The sequence below is a fragment of the Zonotrichia leucophrys genome, chromosome 1 (genome assembly GCF_028769735.1).
Source record: "Zonotrichia leucophrys gambelii isolate GWCS_2022_RI chromosome 1, RI_Zleu_2.0, whole genome shotgun sequence".
Taxonomy (NCBI): Eukaryota; Metazoa; Chordata; class Aves; order Passeriformes; family Passerellidae; genus Zonotrichia; species Zonotrichia leucophrys.
Window position 1 is genome coordinate 46,871,866 of NC_088169.1, and position 19,955 is coordinate 46,891,820.

The 19,955-nt window shown below is 41.1% G+C and overlaps 1 protein-coding gene across 1 annotated transcript; it reads left to right on the forward strand.

Annotated features, from left to right (window-relative positions):
• Positions 1–4,843: 4,843 nt before the first annotated feature.
• Positions 4,844–8,810, forward strand: SLITRK1 (SLIT and NTRK like family member 1). The gene has a single exon (XM_064712885.1). The coding sequence runs from the start codon at positions 5,469–5,471 to the stop codon at positions 7,545–7,547; it is 2,079 nt and encodes a 692-aa protein (XP_064568955.1). The 5' UTR covers positions 4,844–5,468; the 3' UTR covers positions 7,548–8,810.
• The last annotated feature ends 11,145 nt before the right edge of the window (positions 8,811–19,955 follow it).

Here is a 19,955-nt window from a genome sequence, read left to right on the forward strand (position 1 = left end):
TAAATACACCTCTTTCTTCCGCATCATCAGGATTTCAAAGTGAAATGACTACACAGGTTTTATGGCAGACTACACACAAGATGGATGCAAAATCTGTCCATCTTTCTGACTCCTATTTCCTTTTCTGACACCTAAGGTTGTAACCTTTTAAGATTAACCTTGTGACCTATTCAGCCACCATTTCCAACACAAAAATTACCTCAAGGTCTGATGACAATGTATACTGGAGAAGAATGTTGATGGGTTTTGCTACCAGCTCCATAATCTAAACATCTGATATGTGTATTACATCAAGCTCAGTCTCACATGAAAGCACAAAGCAAGCAAGTCCTCCCAGGGCTGTGCACACCCTGGCAAGTGCTGTAACTCATGCTCCCTTACTGCCTTTCCATGGTTCAAGGGATCTCAAAATTATTTTTCTTGTAAAGAAGAACAGCTGCAGCAAGAGGGTTGGTAGCCCGGTGTTTGAGGGTATGAGCCAAGAAAGAAAAACATGTGGGCTGGCTCTTACACTGCAGAAGATAGAGAATTTTTTATTTTCTCATCATGAGCCAGTCTCCTACTCACTAGATAGAAGGAGGCAAACCACTTCTCTAAGTTTCTTTTCTTTTTTTCTTTTTTTTTAGTCATCATCATCCGCCACTGCATCATTTAGCAAAGCTCCGTCTGGTGAATATACCACAGGGAGACTTGGAACACGCTCACATGCCATTACCCTCAGAAAAATCAAAAATGAAGGAGAAAATTATCTAGTTTTGGAAACCTCGTTAGGTCTAATTGCAGTTTAGCTAGAAATCCAGTAGCTATGTGTGAAGACTGGCCTGTGAAATATACTGAGATAGAAAATTCTGAGGAGATCCTGATATTAGTTTAAACCCTTCTACCCTTAGTTAGAACTTGTTTATCTGAGCTGGATTAAAGTCATTGTATACACTGAAAAGCATAGTTTCTGCAGGAGCTGCAACATATGGCAGCATCTATGTTAACTACCAGGCTGTGCTAAATTCCACAGTCAAAGCCTGAACAAAGACATAATTTCAAATTAAATAATGATCCTATAACTCTTTTATTTGCTGGTCTTTCATGATTTGTAGTGCACAAATGTTTAAATGCATAGGTATATATGTATGTGTGTGTGTGTGTGTGCATCCACACACAACATCATGTCTACAATGTAGGATGTCTCTATACCTACACAGAAATAATGAAGCCAGTTTTACAGTACATAGCACAAACACTGAAATCAGGATATCTACCATAATAATTGCTTTCTTCTCTAGAACCTTTGCAGATGGTCTGAGTTCTGCTCTGCAAGTTCTACAGTGGTAGATGAAGTAACTAGCTATTTTACATGTTGCAAAATAGCACAAATATACCCTTACCCAGTGTTACTTACATAGCCATAGCAACAGGGAGATGGGAGATTACTAATTGGGAAAATGAAGAAGTATCCCACTACCTTTTCCTATTTCAAGTAACTTCCCATATCATGAGTAAACCAATTTTTATCCAAAATGGCTTCATTTAGCTTGTATGTAGCTAAATATGGACTTTACACACAGAGGAAAGGTATAAGTAGTCAACTCATTGTTTTAGACTTTTAGAATTTGCAGACAGAAACATGAGGTAAAAGATAACAGTCAAGGACAATATACTTGTATGCTCTTTCCCTTATCTGATCTTCTGGATAATTTAGAGAGAATTATGTGAGTTCTGTTTATACAACCTGTATTTGGGTTGTAAACTGGGATGCATATACTAAATTTTAAAGACCCAGACTAACTGGCACTCCAACACTGTATGGTCTCTCACTTTAGCACACTCTCTAAGAAACAGAGTAAAACATTTCAGCTCCCAATCAACCTGACCCAGGAATAGGCATTTCCATAAAACTATTAAAGGCAGGCCTCTTATCCTTAGATACATGTTTCCAAACTTAATTCAATAAGATGAAAAAACCTAGAAATTTGGGATTATGACACTGAGTATTGATAGATTAATTTTCTGGGTCTTTCTGTGCAGCTTGACTCGCAGAATAAAAACCTTCAGACATGAAGTCTAAAATGAATGATGCATTTTTTCTTCCACTCTGAATTGTCTCCTAGATTTTAACTTTTGCATAGCAGATGTTCTCCAAATACACATATTTTAAATATAAGACATCAATCTCCAAAGTATACAGTTGAAAATACAATGGCTTTCTTAGATAAATACTTCTTTGGAAGCTACGTAGCATCCATAAACAGTCCTGTTTCTTCTGGCATATTTTTTACTTTTTGTGTTTTAACCCCTTTGAAATTCCAGGTCCCCAGATGGCTTCCATCAGTTCCCACCTCTCAGCAGATCCTTTGTAAGAAGCAGGCAATCTGTCCTTCACGCTTTGACAACAGGGCATTGTCTCCTTCCATTCATTCAATTCATACTTATTTATTTAATATCTTGTTAATGTTCAGGTCCTCTGGTTGCATTTTGATTGTTTTTACGGTGCCTGAGCAATTTTAATAACATAAAGGTAAAGATGCTTGGAAGTTTTATTCTAAGGCAGGAGGAGAGCAAGTCCCCCTGCCCCACATCTCAGTGAGTCTTCACCAGGCTCCAGATATTCAGTCTTTCCTCTGCAAAGACTTTTTTCACAGTGATCTTGTCACTACTGCTGACACCAAGCAAATGTGTCCTTGACCCTTGCCCTGACCCTTTTCCTTTCCTTTCCTCTCCTCTGACTATCCCGCTTCTCTCTGTGGATTGTCCTAGGACTTCCTTGCATCCAGTTCCCCTTGCACTTTGAGGCTGCAATTTTTGATCAATAGAAGGTTTCCAGACAGCCTTGCACCCACACCCTTCCACCCTGACATCACTGAGAGACAAAGTCAAAGAAACCACCAGGAGAAATGAATTAATGTGCCCCTTTTCTCTTTTTCTTTTCCTAGTGAAACCAACAATATATTTCTTGTGGTGCTTTCTGTCTCAGTGGCATTTTATCTCTTCTAGCCCATTTGTAATTTACTGGATAAGCTTTTTCAGGGTCAAGATTTCTCTCTTTCTTTCTGTTTTTTTTGTCCTTCTCCTGTCCCATTTCCTACCTCGTTTCCCCGTCCCTCCCTAGTCCCTGGCCACCAGAACAAACGAAAAGACCAAACATTCATCCTGGGGACTTGAAATGGCCACGGTAACTGTTGTAACTTGTCTGTGGTCTGATCACATTAATTTGATAAGATCATCATCAGCAGGATGTCTAATTTATTTGCAAGCGGTAGCCAGGGAGAAGCTTTGACCAAATTAACATGCCGCCGGGACCAGGGGGTGCCGGGTCCATATGGCTCTCTGGATTTTCCTATAAATAACCCTCCTCCAGCCCACTCCCGCGGTTACATCCCTACCAGTATGCCGCAAAGTTCACCAGCGGCGCCGGACTCGAGAGGCGCAGCCCCGGGCTGCAGGAGGCACCAGGGGGCTGGGCTGATTCTCCCGCCTTCGCGCCTCCTCCCCGTCCTCCTCCTCCTCCTCCCGTCCTTCTCCCCCTCCCCCTCCTCCTCTTCTTCCTCCTCCTTCTCCCCCTCCTCCTCCTCAGAGCAAGGCAGGGGAAACGCGGGTTTCCACTTGCACCACCAGAGGTGCAACTGGTTCTCTGCTCGTAGGCATCTGAAAGCCGTCCAAATGATGCAGAAACTTTTGCGTGCTTGGCTCCTGTCTTTAAGGCCAGGCACCGATTTTTCCGCTGTGTAATCTCTTTTGTCAGAAGGGTGGGAGCTGGAACAGGGCAGCGGTGGGGGGGTGGGGGGGATGGAAGGGGCGAGAAGGAGGGTGTTGAGGGAAGCAGGCGCGTTTTATTTCCACAGAGAGTATATAAGGAGCATCCCTAGAGAAATATCTATGCGTGGACATACACTCATCTCTAGGTCTTTATAGAGATAAGAATAAGCGTCAGTTTCTACCCTCCCCTGCCCTCCTTAAGGGAGACACTCCGCTCCGTGGGAACAGGTAGCGTGAACTGCTAACAGTGCAGCAATCCCCTCCCCCCTACCTACCCTCTTCTCTGTGATCATCTAAATTATGAAAAATAGAGAGTGCATTAATCCACGGTTCGACATTGCATAGAGAACACCAGCAAGAGAGAAAATCCAGCATAAAACACCCTAGACTGCAGGGGAGGAAGAAACGCATTTAAAGCGACGATAAAAATGGCGTGCAGAATAATTACCTCAAATTGCTATTCGCTTGACACCCTGACACTAATTCTGTTCAAGTCATTGGGAAATACAATAAGGCAAACGAGTCTTCCTCTCCTTCTTGTGCAGGTGTGAGTGTGTGTGAATGGGGGCAATAAGAAACCGGTCGGGAGGAGGGGAATGCTAAAGTTTCCATTTGAAAAGAAAAGAAATAAATTAAATAATCCATTTAGAAGAACGCATCTAAATAGATCTACAGCTTTTAATGCCAGCGTTTTTAACGCTTGCCCTGTACGTGGATTGATTTTTTTTTCTTCTCCAGCATTCCCTCAGCAGATGGATTTTTGCCACTGCAGCTCAGCAGAGGGTGTCAGATCTTTCAGTGTGCACCAGGTTGAAACGAGCAGAGCCTCTTAGCAACTCTCCCTCTGCGTGCATGTGAGTGTGTGCGAGCGTGCGGCTCGGCAGCAGCGGAAGAAAGAGGAAAGAAGAGCGAAGCGAGGCAGCGAGCGAGGGAGCCAGGAGGGGAGGCAGCGTTGCCGGCAGGGCGAGGCGAGGCGCGGCGCGGGCGGACGGGCGGACGGGCGGGCGGGCGGGCGGCCCCGGCCCGGGCCCCGCGGCAGCTCCGGCCGCTGGCGGGCATGGGCAGCCGCGCTCCGCAGCAGCGGGGGCAGGCGCGGCGCGGCGCCGGCGGCTCGGCGGGCAGCGCCTAGGCTGGGGCGGGCGCTTTCAGCACCGCGGCGCTGGACAGCGCCCGGCGGGCGGCGGGCGAGGAGCGCGGCTCCGCCGCCGCGCGGCAAGGTCAGTGCGCGCGGAGCCGCCACCGCGCAGCCTCCGCGGCCAGCGCCGCGCTCCCGCCCGCGCCTCCCTAACATGCAGCGGCGGCCGGGGGCCAGCAGCACGGCGCCGGTGAGCCAGCCCGGCCGGCAGACCTCCGCTTAGCTGCCCGGCAGGCGTCAGGGAGGGCGAGCGAGGAGGGGGATTTTTTTTCCTTCTACTTTTTTTTTTTTTTTTTTTTTTCGCCTGCCTTGCAGTACGTGCCTGGATAGTTTGTGGATATAATTACTGACTGGAATCTGGGCTGTTGCAGTTGTGCGTGGGGGGGAGAGAGGAGAAAAGAAAGCATCCCCCCCCCCCCTCCGCCGACCCTCCCTGCTCCCCCACACACATTTTTTTTTTCTTCCCCCTTCGCTGGTGGTTCGGACATTTAATGTATTGAATGAACTGGAATTGCTTTCCGTGTGAGGAGGATGGTTGCTGTTACTTTGTGATGAGATCGGGAATGAATTGCTCGGTTTAAAAATGCTGCTTTGGATTCTGTTGCTGGAGACGTCTCTTTGTTTTGCTGCTGGAAACGTTACAGGGGACGTTTGCAAAGAGAAGATCTGTGCCTGCAACGAGGTAGAAGGGGATTTGCACGTAGACTGTGAGAAAAAGGGATTTACCAGCCTGCAACATTTCACCGCCCCAACTTCCCAATTTTACCATTTATTCCTGCATGGCAATTCCCTGACTCGACTTTTCCCTAATGAGTTTGCTAACTTTTACAATGCGGTCAGTTTGCACATGGAAAACAACGGTTTGCATGAGATTGTTCCTGGGGCTTTCCTTGGGCTGCAGCTGGTGAAACGCTTGCACATAAACAACAACAAGATCAAATCGTTCAGGAAGCAGACTTTCCTGGGGCTGGACGATCTGGAATACCTCCAGGCAGATTTTAATCTGTTGCGGGATATTGACCCGGGAGCATTTAGGGACTTAAACAAGCTAGAGGTGCTGATTTTAAATGACAATCTCATCAGCACCTTGCCCCCCAACGTGTTTCAGTATGTGCCGATCACCCACCTCGACCTCCGGGGAAACCGTCTTAAAACCTTGCCTTACGAGGAGGTCCTGGAGCAGATCCCAGGCATTGCTGAAATCCTGCTAGAGGATAACCCCTGGGACTGCACTTGCGATCTGCTGTCGTTGAAAGAATGGCTGGAAAACATACCTAAAAACGCTTTGATCGGCAGAGTGATTTGTGAAGCTCCCACTAGGTTGCAGGGCAAAGATTTAAATGAGACCACAGAGCAGGAGCTGTGTAAAAAGAACAGAGTAGATTCCAGCCTAGCTGCTCCCCCTGCCGAAGAAGAAACCTGCGATCCTGGTCCCATTCCAACCCCCTTTAAAATACATGGCAAAGAAGACCCTGCCACGCCAGGATCTGCTCCAAACGGAGGTACAAAGATTCCTGTCAACTGGCAAATCAAGACCAAACCCACTGCTGCCGTGTCGACAGTGAGTGCGAAGAGCAAACTACCAGCCACCTTTTCCTGCCCGCACATCTGCAGCTGTGATCAGATCCCTGGCTCAGGTTTAAAGGTTAATTGCAATGATAGGAATGTGAGCAGCTTGGTGGATTTGAAGCCCAAGCCCTCCAACGTGCAGGAGCTGTTTCTGAGAGACAACAAAATACACACCATCAGGAAATCCCACTTTCTGGATTACCGAAAACTTAATTTACTCGATCTGGGCAACAACAACATTGCCACCGTTGAGAACAACACCTTCAAGAACCTCTTTGATCTCCGATGGCTCTACATGGATAGCAATTACTTAGACACCCTGTCCCGAGAGAAATTCGCTGGGCTGCAAAACCTGGAGTATCTGAACGTGGAGTTTAATGGGATCCAGATGATCATGCCTGGCACCTTCAATGCAATGCCCAAACTGAGAGTCCTCATCCTCAACAACAACCTGCTGAGGTCTCTCCCAGTAGACGTGTTCGCCGGGGTCTCGCTTTCCAAGCTGAGCATACACAACAATTATTTCATGTATCTCCCAGTGGCGGGGGTGCTGGACCAGCTCACCTCCATCACCCAGATTGACCTGCACGGCAACCCATGGGACTGTACTTGCCCTATCGTGCCTTTCAAACAGTGGGCAGAGATGCTGCGCCCCAAGGTGATTATGAGTGACCTGAGGTGTGAGTCCCCTGAAGATTTCTTCAAGGAGGATTTCGAGTCTCTCTCCAACGATGTGATTTGCCCTCAGTTAAAAATCTCTCCCACATTAACTTCTACTAACAAAAACAGCACCGGGTTGACAGAGACAGGTACTCACTCCAACTCCTACTTGGAGACCAGCCGGGTCTCTATTTCGGTGCTAGTGCCAGGGCTTCTGCTGGTTTTTGTGACCTCTGCTTTCACAGTGGTTGGCATGCTGGTTTTCATCCTGAGGAACAGAAAGCGCTCCAAGAGGAGGGACGCCAACTCCTCTGCATCTGAAATCAACTCCTTGCAGACGGTCTGCGACTCGTCCTACTGGCACAACGGGCCCTACAGCGCCGACGGGGCCCACAGGGTGTACGACTGCGGCTCCCACTCCCTGTCGGACTGAGGCGGCGGGCGGGGCGGGGGCGGCCGCCCCCCGGGACCGGCCCTTCATGAGCCGACCGGGGACAGCTCCGCACCTCCGCTGCTACCTTTTGTGAGAAGCGAAACACACAGACGCCCGCACGCCCTTCCTCACGACCCCGATAGCAAGCGCCGAGGCCCAGTGGGCGGCGGGGGGAGCCCGGCGCCGGAGCGCATCCCCGCAGCGCTGCGCAGCCCGGCGCGGTGCGCGCATCCCCCGCCCGTGCGCGGCCGGAGCAGCGACAGACAGACGAGGAACAGCTTCCTTCGGCTCCGGCAGGGTGACACACGGCTCCTGGTTTTGTTGGGCTTTTGTTCAATTGTGTTGGGGTTTGATTTGCTTTTTTGCCCTCTTCCCTTGTGGACCGACCCCTTTCCAAGAGGCCGGGAAAATGAGGGGAGCAGAGGACTGGTGTTGGCCTCCTCCTGACGGCAAAGCAGGAGTGGAAAGTTGCACGAAGGCATGAATGTAATGTAAATAAATGACTCCGACTCCGAAACAAACAGACAAATGGACAGAAAAAAAAAAAAAAGTGCTGCATGGCTCGCATGGATACAACGCACCCCAGGGACGCTCCAGCCCCCGACTGGAAGCAGCGTCTAGTTCACACCATCATCCCTCTTACCTGATAAGTCCCTTCGTATCAAACCTTCTATATACAAAATACAGTATAATAAAAAGTGCCATTTCGCCAGTTTTTTTTTTTTTTTTTGTGTGATCAATAGGCAGTAGAGATCGTACTTTTACTGTGGAAAAAAATTGTAAAGATTTTATTTAAGACATAGTTGCATGAATATTCTCATTGGATTTTTTTAAATTTTTATTTTTATGTCTAGGTGGGAATTACTTTGCTGGGAGAGATTTGCTTTGTTGATAATGGGTTGTGTTTCATTTCTTCAGGGGAGGTGGGGAGGGTAGGCTTTGGTTTTGTTTTCTCTCTCTTCTTTTTCAATATACATAATCAGTATTGCCTTTCCATCTGAATGTAAAAAATTAGTACCCTTGATTTCTATTATGGTAACAGTGTAAACATACAAAAGAAAAATCCAAGGCAGTTAAGCATGACCAATTAATGTCACTCTAGCGCTTAGGCTGCAAAGTTTAATGGTAGAAAATTCTGTGCTGTTGTAAATCTTACTATAACTTGAGGAAAACAGAACTGAGGAAGCAAGTGAAACTTACTAATTCTATTCGAGGATTTTATAATGGCATATTTTTTCAGTATTAAAGTGAAAATGTTTTCAACTCCGGGTCCTTACCATTTTTCCAGCATCCAATTCTTGCAAACGGGTTACTTGGGTTTAGGGGACAGAGCCTCCTTTCAGTGCTCTGTGTGTGTGTCTCTCCCTCCCTCCCTCCCTCCCTTTCTTTCCCTCCCTTCCTCTTTCTCATTCATTCACTGGCAGAGGCACAAACACCCTTCCTTCCCCCCTTTCCCAATGTAAATAACACACAGAAGTTTCCTGCCTGCCTCCTCCCCTCTCCCTTCCCCCCCTCGCCTCTTTTTTTTTTTTTTTTTTTTTTTTTCCTAACGAGGCGGTGAATCCCTTTATTAATACTGTGAATCTCATGCTGCTGCCGCTGCTGTCACCGCCTCTGCTGCACACACTGCAGATATATTAGGGATGTTAGTGGGAATTTGCTTTAAGTGCCTCTGCCCAGCTTGGTCTCATTAAGCTGGAGCCGAATTTCCGCGGCCAGAATTCCCGCCCGGAGCAGCTTGCCCGGTGGGGCAGCTGCGGGCGGCCGGGCTCCAGCAGCTGCCGCCAGTGGGAAAAACGAATTAGCCCGCAGAGATTTTCCCGTTCCTGCACTGGGTACCTCCACTCTTTGATATTAAAAGCTGAGAAAACCACGGCGCAGTGCTGCAGTTGGACTTGAGGCAGCTCGCCTTTGATCCCCTTCCTGTACGGGAAAGTGCCCCTAAACTCAAACCTGTAAAGGCGAAAGTCTCTGCAAATCACTTGTAACTCACAGCTCAAGTCCCAGTGGAGATATGGAGAATTTCAGTCACGTTGCTCCTGGCTTTCTCCAGGCAGAGAATCCTTTTAAAGAGTAAAACACCGTAAGGGACTTGCTAAACTTCAAATACTGATTTGGTGTGCTTTGTAGAAAATGCCCACCTTTGGGATCTGTGAGGAGAAAACAGACAAGCATACACATTGCAATAGGTGTGCTCTTAAAAGTGAGGCAGAAGCCTGATTCCAGGTATTCATGAAGAATTAAACATGGGGAATACATCATTCCTCCAGAATCCTTTATCACTGTGGAAAAATCTGCAGTCTCCTAGAAAATACCTTGAAGTTTGGTTGTGGAGCTCTGAAAATGGCATGGCCTGCTTAACTACACAAACCATTCCTATTTCAAGGACCCTTCTTTATTCCACCTTGCTGCTTCATTAGACAGATTGTTCTGCCAGGATGCTCTGTGTAAGACAAAGTGATGACAGTAGAGGCACTACTTTGCCATTGTGCAATCCACTGTTGAATATTTTGAGAAGAAAAAACAAATGCACTTACATATGGGCCAGTAATTCTGTCCTTGGGAGGCCATCAAATTTACCTTAGAAATAGTCAAAAATAACCTGTTTGGAAATGAGCTAGTGCACCCTTAGAAGACTCCCTAAGTCTAGCTGCCTTCTTTGTGATATTGTAGTGATGAAATTGAGTAACTGAGAAAATTGAGAACACATCCCATGCTAAGAATAATAATAATTACATTAGAAGCACTGTAATGGAAGTTAAGATAAAGTGCACAATAAATTAAAACGTCAAATCGCTGACTGAGATCAGACATGCATGCATTTCAGAGAATATAATGCTAAATATGTAATTTTAATTTGTCATCATTGAAAAGTAGCATAAAGTTGGAAATTTGCTCATTTAGCTTCCTAAAAAGGCCAGTTCACTGGCATACCTGTATAGAAATGTCAATTCAATTGAAATGTTGAAGACATGTATTTATCACTCTGTTTCTAGGTTGTGGGGAAATGACAAAATGGAATTTTCTATGTCATTTTCTGAATTTAACATTCACAGGATTCTTTCTTCCATCTTGCAGACACTTGCCCTTAAGACACATATCTCACCCAACTCTCTGAGATGACGTAATAAGTACCAGGCCTCGAATTACAGTGCTTATCTTATTTACTCATGTAACACTTCCATGATTATTTTTATCAAACAAAACACTCAACAAAAAAGAAGCGTAAAAGAAAGCAAAGGGATTATTGAGAATGTTTTGAAGAGGAGTGGAGTTCAAATATATTACATATGTTCAGTTGTACTGCATTAACAGCAATAACCAAAACCTAAATGCTTTATTCACTGAGAATGACTGTCATGATATTATTTTAACATTGGAAGCCTGTAAGATGTCCATGCTGTGTCATAATGGGTGTTTTTTCCCTGCTAACTTAAGAATCTTGTAACTTCAAGTGTAGTATATATCACATTAAGTTACTTATTGCTTAATCATCACAGCAAAGGCATTTCTGTTCTTTCAGAAAGAAAGAGATTTATTATTTAGCTAGTTAAAAAGGGTTGTTTGTGGTTTGTTTTTGTTTCTGCAAACACTTCAACTAAGAATAGCTAGAATTTAAACTGTTGCCATAGAAATCCATGCCTTTATACATGGTAGCCTCCTGCATGCCATTGCAGAAGAGTGAACAGAATTCTAGAAGCAACCTGAAAAAATTTTAAATTCATACCCGAGGTGATGTGTGTCATTTTGAGAAAACGTGTGCTGTTGGAACTGCATAAAAATGTGTTATTATGTTGCTTTACTAAATGTATTGGCTGTGTCAGGTTATTTTATAACTTCAATGCAGTTGCATTCAAAATACAGTTTCAGATCTGATTGCAAACTAAGTGATGTAATCTTTGAGGGGGTTTACTGTTCGGTTAGAGTTTTGAGTTTTCTTCTTAGTGTTTTTTTAATTTAGTTTTGGGGTTTTTTTAGCAAGAGTGGGGGCAGATGTCATCTGATGTAGAAGAAAAGGCTTTGTGTACTAGTCTTTACTCAGGTAGAAAAGCTGTGAACTACACAAAGTGAACATTTCACATTTTTTCAAAACTCATTTGGGTGAAAATTAGGGCAGAAAGAGGTTGAAAAATGCTCATCTTTCTCAACAGAATAATTTCTACCTTCCATTATCTATGAAATGATTTTTAGGTCTCACAAATATGAAAGATTCCCAAAGAAAAATGACTCTAAGTAAAGTTAAAAACTCTTTCCCATTGTATTTTTGTCAGTGATTTCTTAAGCAGCAAAAGACAGCAGGAATTTGTTTGAGATTAAATGAAAGACCTTTAAATTGCTCTTTTTCTTTTCTGCATAACCTTCTCCAAGGCTTCATCTGGGGGCTCTCTTGGAAAATGATACACAAGATATAGTCAGATCTTTAACATCTTTACTTTTTCTTATATTTGGAGTTTGAATCTACATGACAGTTGTTTTGTTCTGTACCAAACTCTGTAATTTTTTGAATTATTTGAATCAGTCAGAGAGATTTTGGCTACATTTTTATTCACACATAATCAAAAATGGGCACTCTTAGATGTTAAAGGACCTCATTAGGTAGATCCTCCTGTATTAGTAAAGTTCCCAGAGATGTATACAAATAAGATGGGAAGCAGGACAATTTCTGTGGCTGAATATTATTCAATGTGCTTGTGCACTCCAAATTTGTGGGACTTTTTGTGATTTATGGAACAGAAATTCCCAGGCATTGGGCAGGACTTCAGAGTATTTGACTACTGCACACATGCCTTTTTTTTTGTATTTGAGAAGTCAGAGGGTGAAGAATTAATAGGTTATGTTAGTAAGATATGGTTGTCCTAATAACATGCAGATATTTCTGTTATCTTTTTTAAATTATCAATCTGTTGAAACTGTATTAGAAGTATGGATGCCACCAATGAAAATCACAAGAATCATTTTATTTTACTCCGTTTTCCCCAGAGCAATATTGGCCCTGGAGGAAATGGGGACAAAAAATGTTGCAAATGTATTATATTAAATTACATTCATTATGATTATGTTTAGCAACAGTACCTCAATGGGTTAATTTGTAACAGAAGATGATATTTAACATAATATCTGTGAGTTTCAGAAACTTTTATAATTGTATCTTTTTGGGTTAAGAAATATAAATGAGATACCTCAGTATTACTTCTCCAAGATTAATTACCAGGTCAATGAACATATTGTCATGCTGAATGATTCCATTTACTAGTTAAAGTTTCTGAATCAATTTTTGTGAATACTTCCTATATACATTCTTCAGTCATGTGAGAGAAGGACAAAGTTACAGAAAGTCCCCTGGAAGGAATAAATTTCTTGCAGCATACACTTGAGGATTAAAATCGAAAATTCATCGCAAAGAATGGACAGAAAAAGCCCATTGTAGAATACATTCAGTTGAGTCTAGGTGAATGACTGCTTAAACTACCATTATTTATTGGTATAAGTGGCACAAAGTGCCGTGGGCAGAAAGCACTGGCTCCATGGAAACATTGGTATCATCAGAATTCCTCAATACTTCTCCTGTTCTGTTAGGTAGTCAGATTGATTCCCTTCAGCTACTTTCCAGCTAAGCCACTGGAACAAATTCTCTTAGCTATTAATGACTTTTGATGATGTCATGAGCATTCAGACAGACCCCTCAAGCTTTGGTCTCAAAGCATGTCTAACCATGGGTTGTCATATTTGGTTTGTGTTACTTTATTTCATTTCTGAATCAACTGCATCTCTTGCAAGTAGAATTTAAGCAAACAGGACACATTAAAATGTGGCTTGAAGAAAACAAAAGAATGTGAAGATAACGGTTCTTTTTCCTTTAAATGAGGATTCAAATATAAAAACGGGCTGGTACAATATAGAATTCTATGAATAAATTAAGAAGCAGTATAATCTGGTGGAAAAAATTAGGAATATGACTCATTTTCTGGATTACTATCTGACCTGGAATTAGGAGGTATATTTCTCACCTAGTTTGATGGGCTTGAATGAGTTGCCCTAACAGTCAGTAGTGCCCTAAGAGGTGTCCTGGAGTATCTGAAGTGTGTGCATGAGACTAATAGACACAAAAAATTAACTAGGGCACACCAGAATATTTCTGGACTGGCACCTGGACTCTAGGATACATTGAAATAGGAGTAGACACCTGTGTGGGAACAACTGAATTGAATTCCTGATCTACCCTGGGAGCCGAGTGGAGTGGCTCACTTGGTACCCATAAGTAATTTGAAATAACTTGATTCAAATAGGTAATTCGAAACATCTTGGTGTCTGATGTGCTGACAGAAAAGACTCAAGGCTTGTAGGACATATGATCAGCTGGGGGCCAGCAAGGTACTTTAAGACACCCCAAATGCACTGCGTGTCTATAGACATGCAGAGGAGTAGCCCAATGAGCTAAAGGTAGCTCAGTTACATACACCTGTACTGCAGGTAATGAAATGCATTTGAGAATTGAACCAAACTCTTGAAACTACATTAAATAGATTATATCAGACATGGTTTGCTGAGACATGACAATTTTTAAAGGATGGCCATTATTTTTTAGAGGTTATCACTAAATAACATGAGAGGGATATATGCGTACTTCCTACTCTTTCCATCCATTTTTCTACCTTGGATTTTATTTTTGTCTTTCTAAATTACTGGCTCTTTGACTTTGGGATTGCATCCTAATAGTTGTTTTTGGATGGGACATCTATTTTAGCCAATGCCATTAGAAATTGTTATAGTACGTAGTAGCTATAATAGTAACCTCTTAAAGTAATATAGGGCTCAGGAAGCAAAAGTATAACAACAACAACACAAAAATCCTGACAGTTATTGCTGATACCATAATAATAAATAACAGGTTCTTCGGTCAAGCTTGAAATACAAATGAGGAATACAGTACTCCAGGGTTATAGTCATTATTGAAGTCATTAAGCTCATCACAATGAAAGATAAATGCTACAAATGGATGAGAAAATGCAGTGGAAAGTGTTTCAGAAAAAAAAAAAAGAAAGTCTGGTTTATGAAAATAGAATGCAAAACTGTTAAGTGGATTGTCACAGGAGGCTTGAAAAGGGAAAAATATAATTTAATTATGGACACACAGCAACGACTTATTCACATGAGAGATCTTTAAGGGCAGACAGATGGTAGGAAAGTTTTAAGTGCAGGATGTAGAATATGTAGCTAGACCCTAGAGACTATTACTCAATTGCCCAGGATAAATATGGCACAACAAGGTTGGCAGCATTGTGTACTGGGCACTTTGCAAGCAATAAGGACTTCTAGACAGAAATGACAAAACATAGCTTGGGCACAAAATGGGAGAATGAAAATACAAAAAAGTATGGGATTATTTTTTTCACTGTTGTAATTTGGGAAGCAAATGTTTCAAAAGGAGGTAGCTTGTTTGTAAAGGTTGTTTTTTGAGGTGTCTTTACTGTGAAGTTGTCTCTATCTTAGCTAGCTTATTAAGGAAATATTGACAAATGGGGTGGTGAAGATCATGGTAGTTGAAAAAAAGTGTAGGTATGAAATTCTTATCCTTGGCTGGAAGCATTCCTCAGAAAGCAAGGTCAATAGATATGTCTAGACTGCCAAGATAGAAACAATTTTCTAAATTTTGGGGTACATTTTCACTGTTGCAATAACCTTAGATCCCTACCAGAAATAGTGTTCTGCCCAATGATATGTGTGGCAGGGAATAGTAATATTAATAGTAGTAAAAATAACGAAGATACCTTTTGCATTTAAGGGTTTTCTGGTTTGGGGCTTTGTTTGTTTGTTTGTTTCCTCTCTACCTTTTATTTTTTTATGTTTTAATTTAGATATATATATATTTTAATGTAAGAACATGATGCAGAAACAAAACATGTCAGAATAAGAATGAACAAAAAGAAAGCACTAAATACAATGTTAGGCCCTGCAGATTTGCTGAAATTTTTCAGAGAGAAGAACTGCTGGTCTGAACAACAGAGTGAAAGATGTTATTGACATTGGCTAAGAGCACACATGGGAAAAAGAATCATGCTCATTTTTGAAAGGTCTTTCTATGGCTGTGCTGCTATTAATGAAAGATGATCATAACTAACTAAAATTTTAGTGTAAGACAATACTCCTCTGCAACTACATAAATCAGAATGTATATTTAGAGCAATGATTAGACTGTTGATTTGGTAATAAGGCAATATTAAAATTAAGCTAAGAAAGGAGTTGTTCTTATTACAGATCCATGAATTGCTGTCTGCCCAAACTTATTAGCTCAGCTGCAGACACGTATATTAAATTAAGCCCATTTTTCCTTTGAACAAATTAATAGCATTCATAAATTCCAATCTGAATAATAAATTCAAGGATTCTTAGCTACATTCTCACTGTACCTGAGCATGTCCATTATGTTACATGGATGAATTAGGAATGGAACAAAAGTGAAGAAAATATTTATTAATGAGGTTTAGAAATATGCTATGTATTTTAAAGGATCAGTTCTAATTAGAAATGTTGCATCATTAGCAGAATTCTGGTCAGATAATGTGATCTGGTTGATTTACATGGATCTCATTTCTATAGATTGTTTTGCGAAAGCAATACATTTCTCAATACAAAGCAAAATTTTCGGGGAAAAACATTGAATAAAGAATGCTAACTTTAAGTAAGGTTGATACTACTAGTATTAATGGAACCATAATCACATCTAATATGGTACAGAAAGTACATGGAAATTATCAAAATATATGTGTCATTAGAACATCTATTTTTTGTAGACAAAATCTCATTCACTGTAAGTTTCTGTAGTTTTAATTGAATAATACTATTTTTCCCTATGTCCGAATTTACCAAAATAAGAAAAATTGCTCTTGTAGGGAGAAAAAAGGCTGTTACAAATCCCTCTTATGTCTGGATTTATGCGGAATCAATGCAGGATCAAATTTTCATACAGTAGTAAAAGAAGAAGAAAATTTAGAAAATATGAGTGTGACATAGGTCCTTTTGCATCAGACTGAGTGCCCCATAACTGTTTGACAGGAGCAGGACCCTTTATTATGCTAAACTAACAAAAGCAGAATGTGAGTAAAGTCAAACACTGGAGCTATAATCCGTAATAGATAATCCATGATGGAGAATTCCTACTGAATAGCTACTCTTTCATAACTTAGCTCTTTTTCATAGCTCTCAACCAGCTCAGTCCAAGGCAAAACTGTTACAGAAGGGACAAGCCCTTGGCAATGTGAACATGAGCCAACTTGTACTTGGATGTTGAGCCTATGATTTAATTCTGTTTCTTGCTCATTTAGAAGTGTGAATATCCACAGTGTATCTCCTGTGGTCTCAGTGTTTGGGCCAGAGATTCATAGATGGGCTTAAAAATTGTAGGCTTTGTTGTTGTTTTTGTTGGTGTTTTTGTTGTTGTTTTCCTTTCTTCTTTCTGCAGTTGATTATGCAATTCTCTCTCAGAAATTCTGTTGTATCTCTAGAAAAACTTTCGATCTCCCTGCCTTTTCCTCTGACTGACATTGGACAAGTAGACTAGAATACAGCAATGAGAAATTTTATGTAATGAAATAAATTTTAAAAATATTTTTTCCTTTTTTCTTTTTTTCTTTTTTTTCTTTTTTTTTCTTGCCAAGTGTACTAATACTCTGTGTCAGACTAGAGGAATGGTTTGTTGTCTTAATTTAAATTGCTGCAGTTATGACCAACAGCAATTCGTACACAATCATGTCCTCTTTGAACTCAAGGCAGATGTTTGGGACTGGATTCTAAAAAGGGTTTCAACATCATTTGAGGTGTGCATGCTTAGGTGGAATTCAAGGCATCCTGGGATACCTGAGGTATCTGTCCATGGTTAATACATCTTCTATTCTGAACTGGCAGCTGGAATTCAGGCAAGACACTTTAGCATACCTTAAGTGTTACAGATGATTATGTTAAAGCCTTTTAAGTGTTCCCCAGCTGAAATGTAACAGCTGTATTGCGAGCACATGAATTTACACATCAGTCTGTAACTGAATTGCAGCTTCTAAGGTTGGGTGAGTTAAATCACAGCTAAGCTATTTGACTTTTATATTGCTAGAGATAAGTGTGATGAATCTCACACTTGTGAATAACATTCTGAGGATGGAACTTTCAATTAAAAATAAGAACACACATATTAAAGAAGGCAGCCAAAGAGTATCCTTCAAATATTTTTTCTGCTGTCAAATCATATTTTATTAAAAGAAAACCAGAATATTATAGATAATACAAACAATTGATTATTTTTAATAATGTTTGCTGCTGTATTGGGACACAGACAAATCTATAGAATAGCTTTTAAAATTTTACACCATTTTAATAATTGATCTTACATTACTTCAAATCAAAAGGTAGGATAATATCCTAATAACAACAATAGCAACAATAAAAATGAGGCTTTTTTTTTCCTGCTTCCCAAGAGTGTTTCTCTACTGGTTTCAGGAGGACATCCTCAATTTAGTATCATAGAAATAGATAAGAAAAAACCAAAGAATATCAGCCAATTTATTTTCAATATATCATGGTACATTAATTATGAAATAAAATAAAAACATATGCACTATTGTCTGAAGTAAACATGTAATGTTTTTCTGTTTTACTAATGTCAGCCCAAAAAAATCAGTGAACAGGGAGAAAGATGAAAATAATTAAATCCAATTCCTTCTTAGAAAAGTAGACCTGTTAATTTAGTTGTGACTGAAAATTAGACACCAAGGACTTTGCTGTAGTATCTGAGTTTGTAGAATGAGTCTAGTTCTAGTTAGAATCCATAAAACACACAGATCAATACAACCACAATTGACACTAATTGACAAGCCAAATTGACAGTATTGAGACAGAGGTCAAGAAACCAGATACTAACTCTTTTTTTCTTCTCCCTTCCCTCACTATGACGAATGGGTTCTGACAAAAGTTCTAACTTTCTGAAAACAGGGGTTATATTAATCAGATAAATAGATATGCCTATTAAGTTTTTTTATTAATTCAGTTTTGAAGATGAATTTCAGTGTATTCCTTCTGCTGGAATTTTCCCAGCTGTGGTGAAGAGTTCTCCTGCTGAGCAAATCACCTTTGTCTTTCCATACAGTCAGTGGGGAGAAATGGGAACTGTTCAGGTTCATGCAACATTTTGGGAAGCAAAGAGCATTTCAGCTGTAGACATAGACACCAAATTTGGCCAACTAAATAATGTGAGATGGGTGTAAACTTCTGTGTCTAAACTCTTACTACAGTCATCAAAGGAACTGCCATTATATAGAATAGAGAAAATAGAGAATAGAAAATAGAGAGTCTCAGATCAGTTTAAACAGAACTTAACACAAAACTCTACTTTTAAATGTGGTATTATTTTGGGTTCTTTGCGATATCCAGCAGGGCCTCTAGCTGCCATTTGAGAAACTTACAGTTCTTGTACAGGTGCTAGTTGATATCTGTTAACTCCATAAGTATCCTGGTTGTCTGATATATTGACATATATACGTCTAGGACATCTCAAACCTGCTGTTTATGCTTTGGCCAAGATAAAGTTTTTCATCGACTGTATATGGAACCTAGATCCTTAGTTCACATTTGGACACCTATGTTTGCAATTTTGAATCTCTAAATAAGCCTTATCCATATTTAGAAAGAGATAAAGCATGTTTTAAAAGTTTTATTTCTTTCCATTCACTCTAACAGGAATCTAGGGCACCTAGTCTAAATATATGACTACGACCATAAACAGCTGCATTTCCTCAAATTAATTCCACACTTTGAGTCTTTGGCTTGGACCATCTATTCCTTTGCTGTAAAATAGCAGTGTCAATGACCTACCTGAAAGGAGACAAGAGGATTCAGGTGTCTGAAATCTCTTTCTTACCCCTTGGAATTTCCATGGAATTCTGGAAAATACCAGCCTCATAGCCATCTGAGTTCTCAGACCCCCAGGGAATCTTTCCTCTCTTCAAGGAGTCTGTCTCCATCAAGAAATGGCCCTATTGAGCACAAACATCCTTGCTCTGGATTAGTCTTGGTGGAGAAGGAGGCAGGGTGGGAAGGGGGAATAATATAGAAGTTTTAGCTCTTAATATCTCTGAGATATTAAAAGCACAAATTAATATTTGAAAATACCTGGAAGTAGCTTCCTGTCTTAGGAAGAGCTCATATATACAGAAATGCCACGTTAATTCTAAAGAAATCATGAGGATGGCTGATAATGAGACCATTCTTTTGCTCCTTTATTGCTACTATTCCTCGTAGTATTTATTGCACAAAATTGCATATTATTACCCCAAATTCCATACTGAAGAAAAGGTTGAAAATTGCTTCTGAAACTAATATTGAAGTAATAAGAAGGATTAGTAGAGATCTCAACAGACTTAAGAA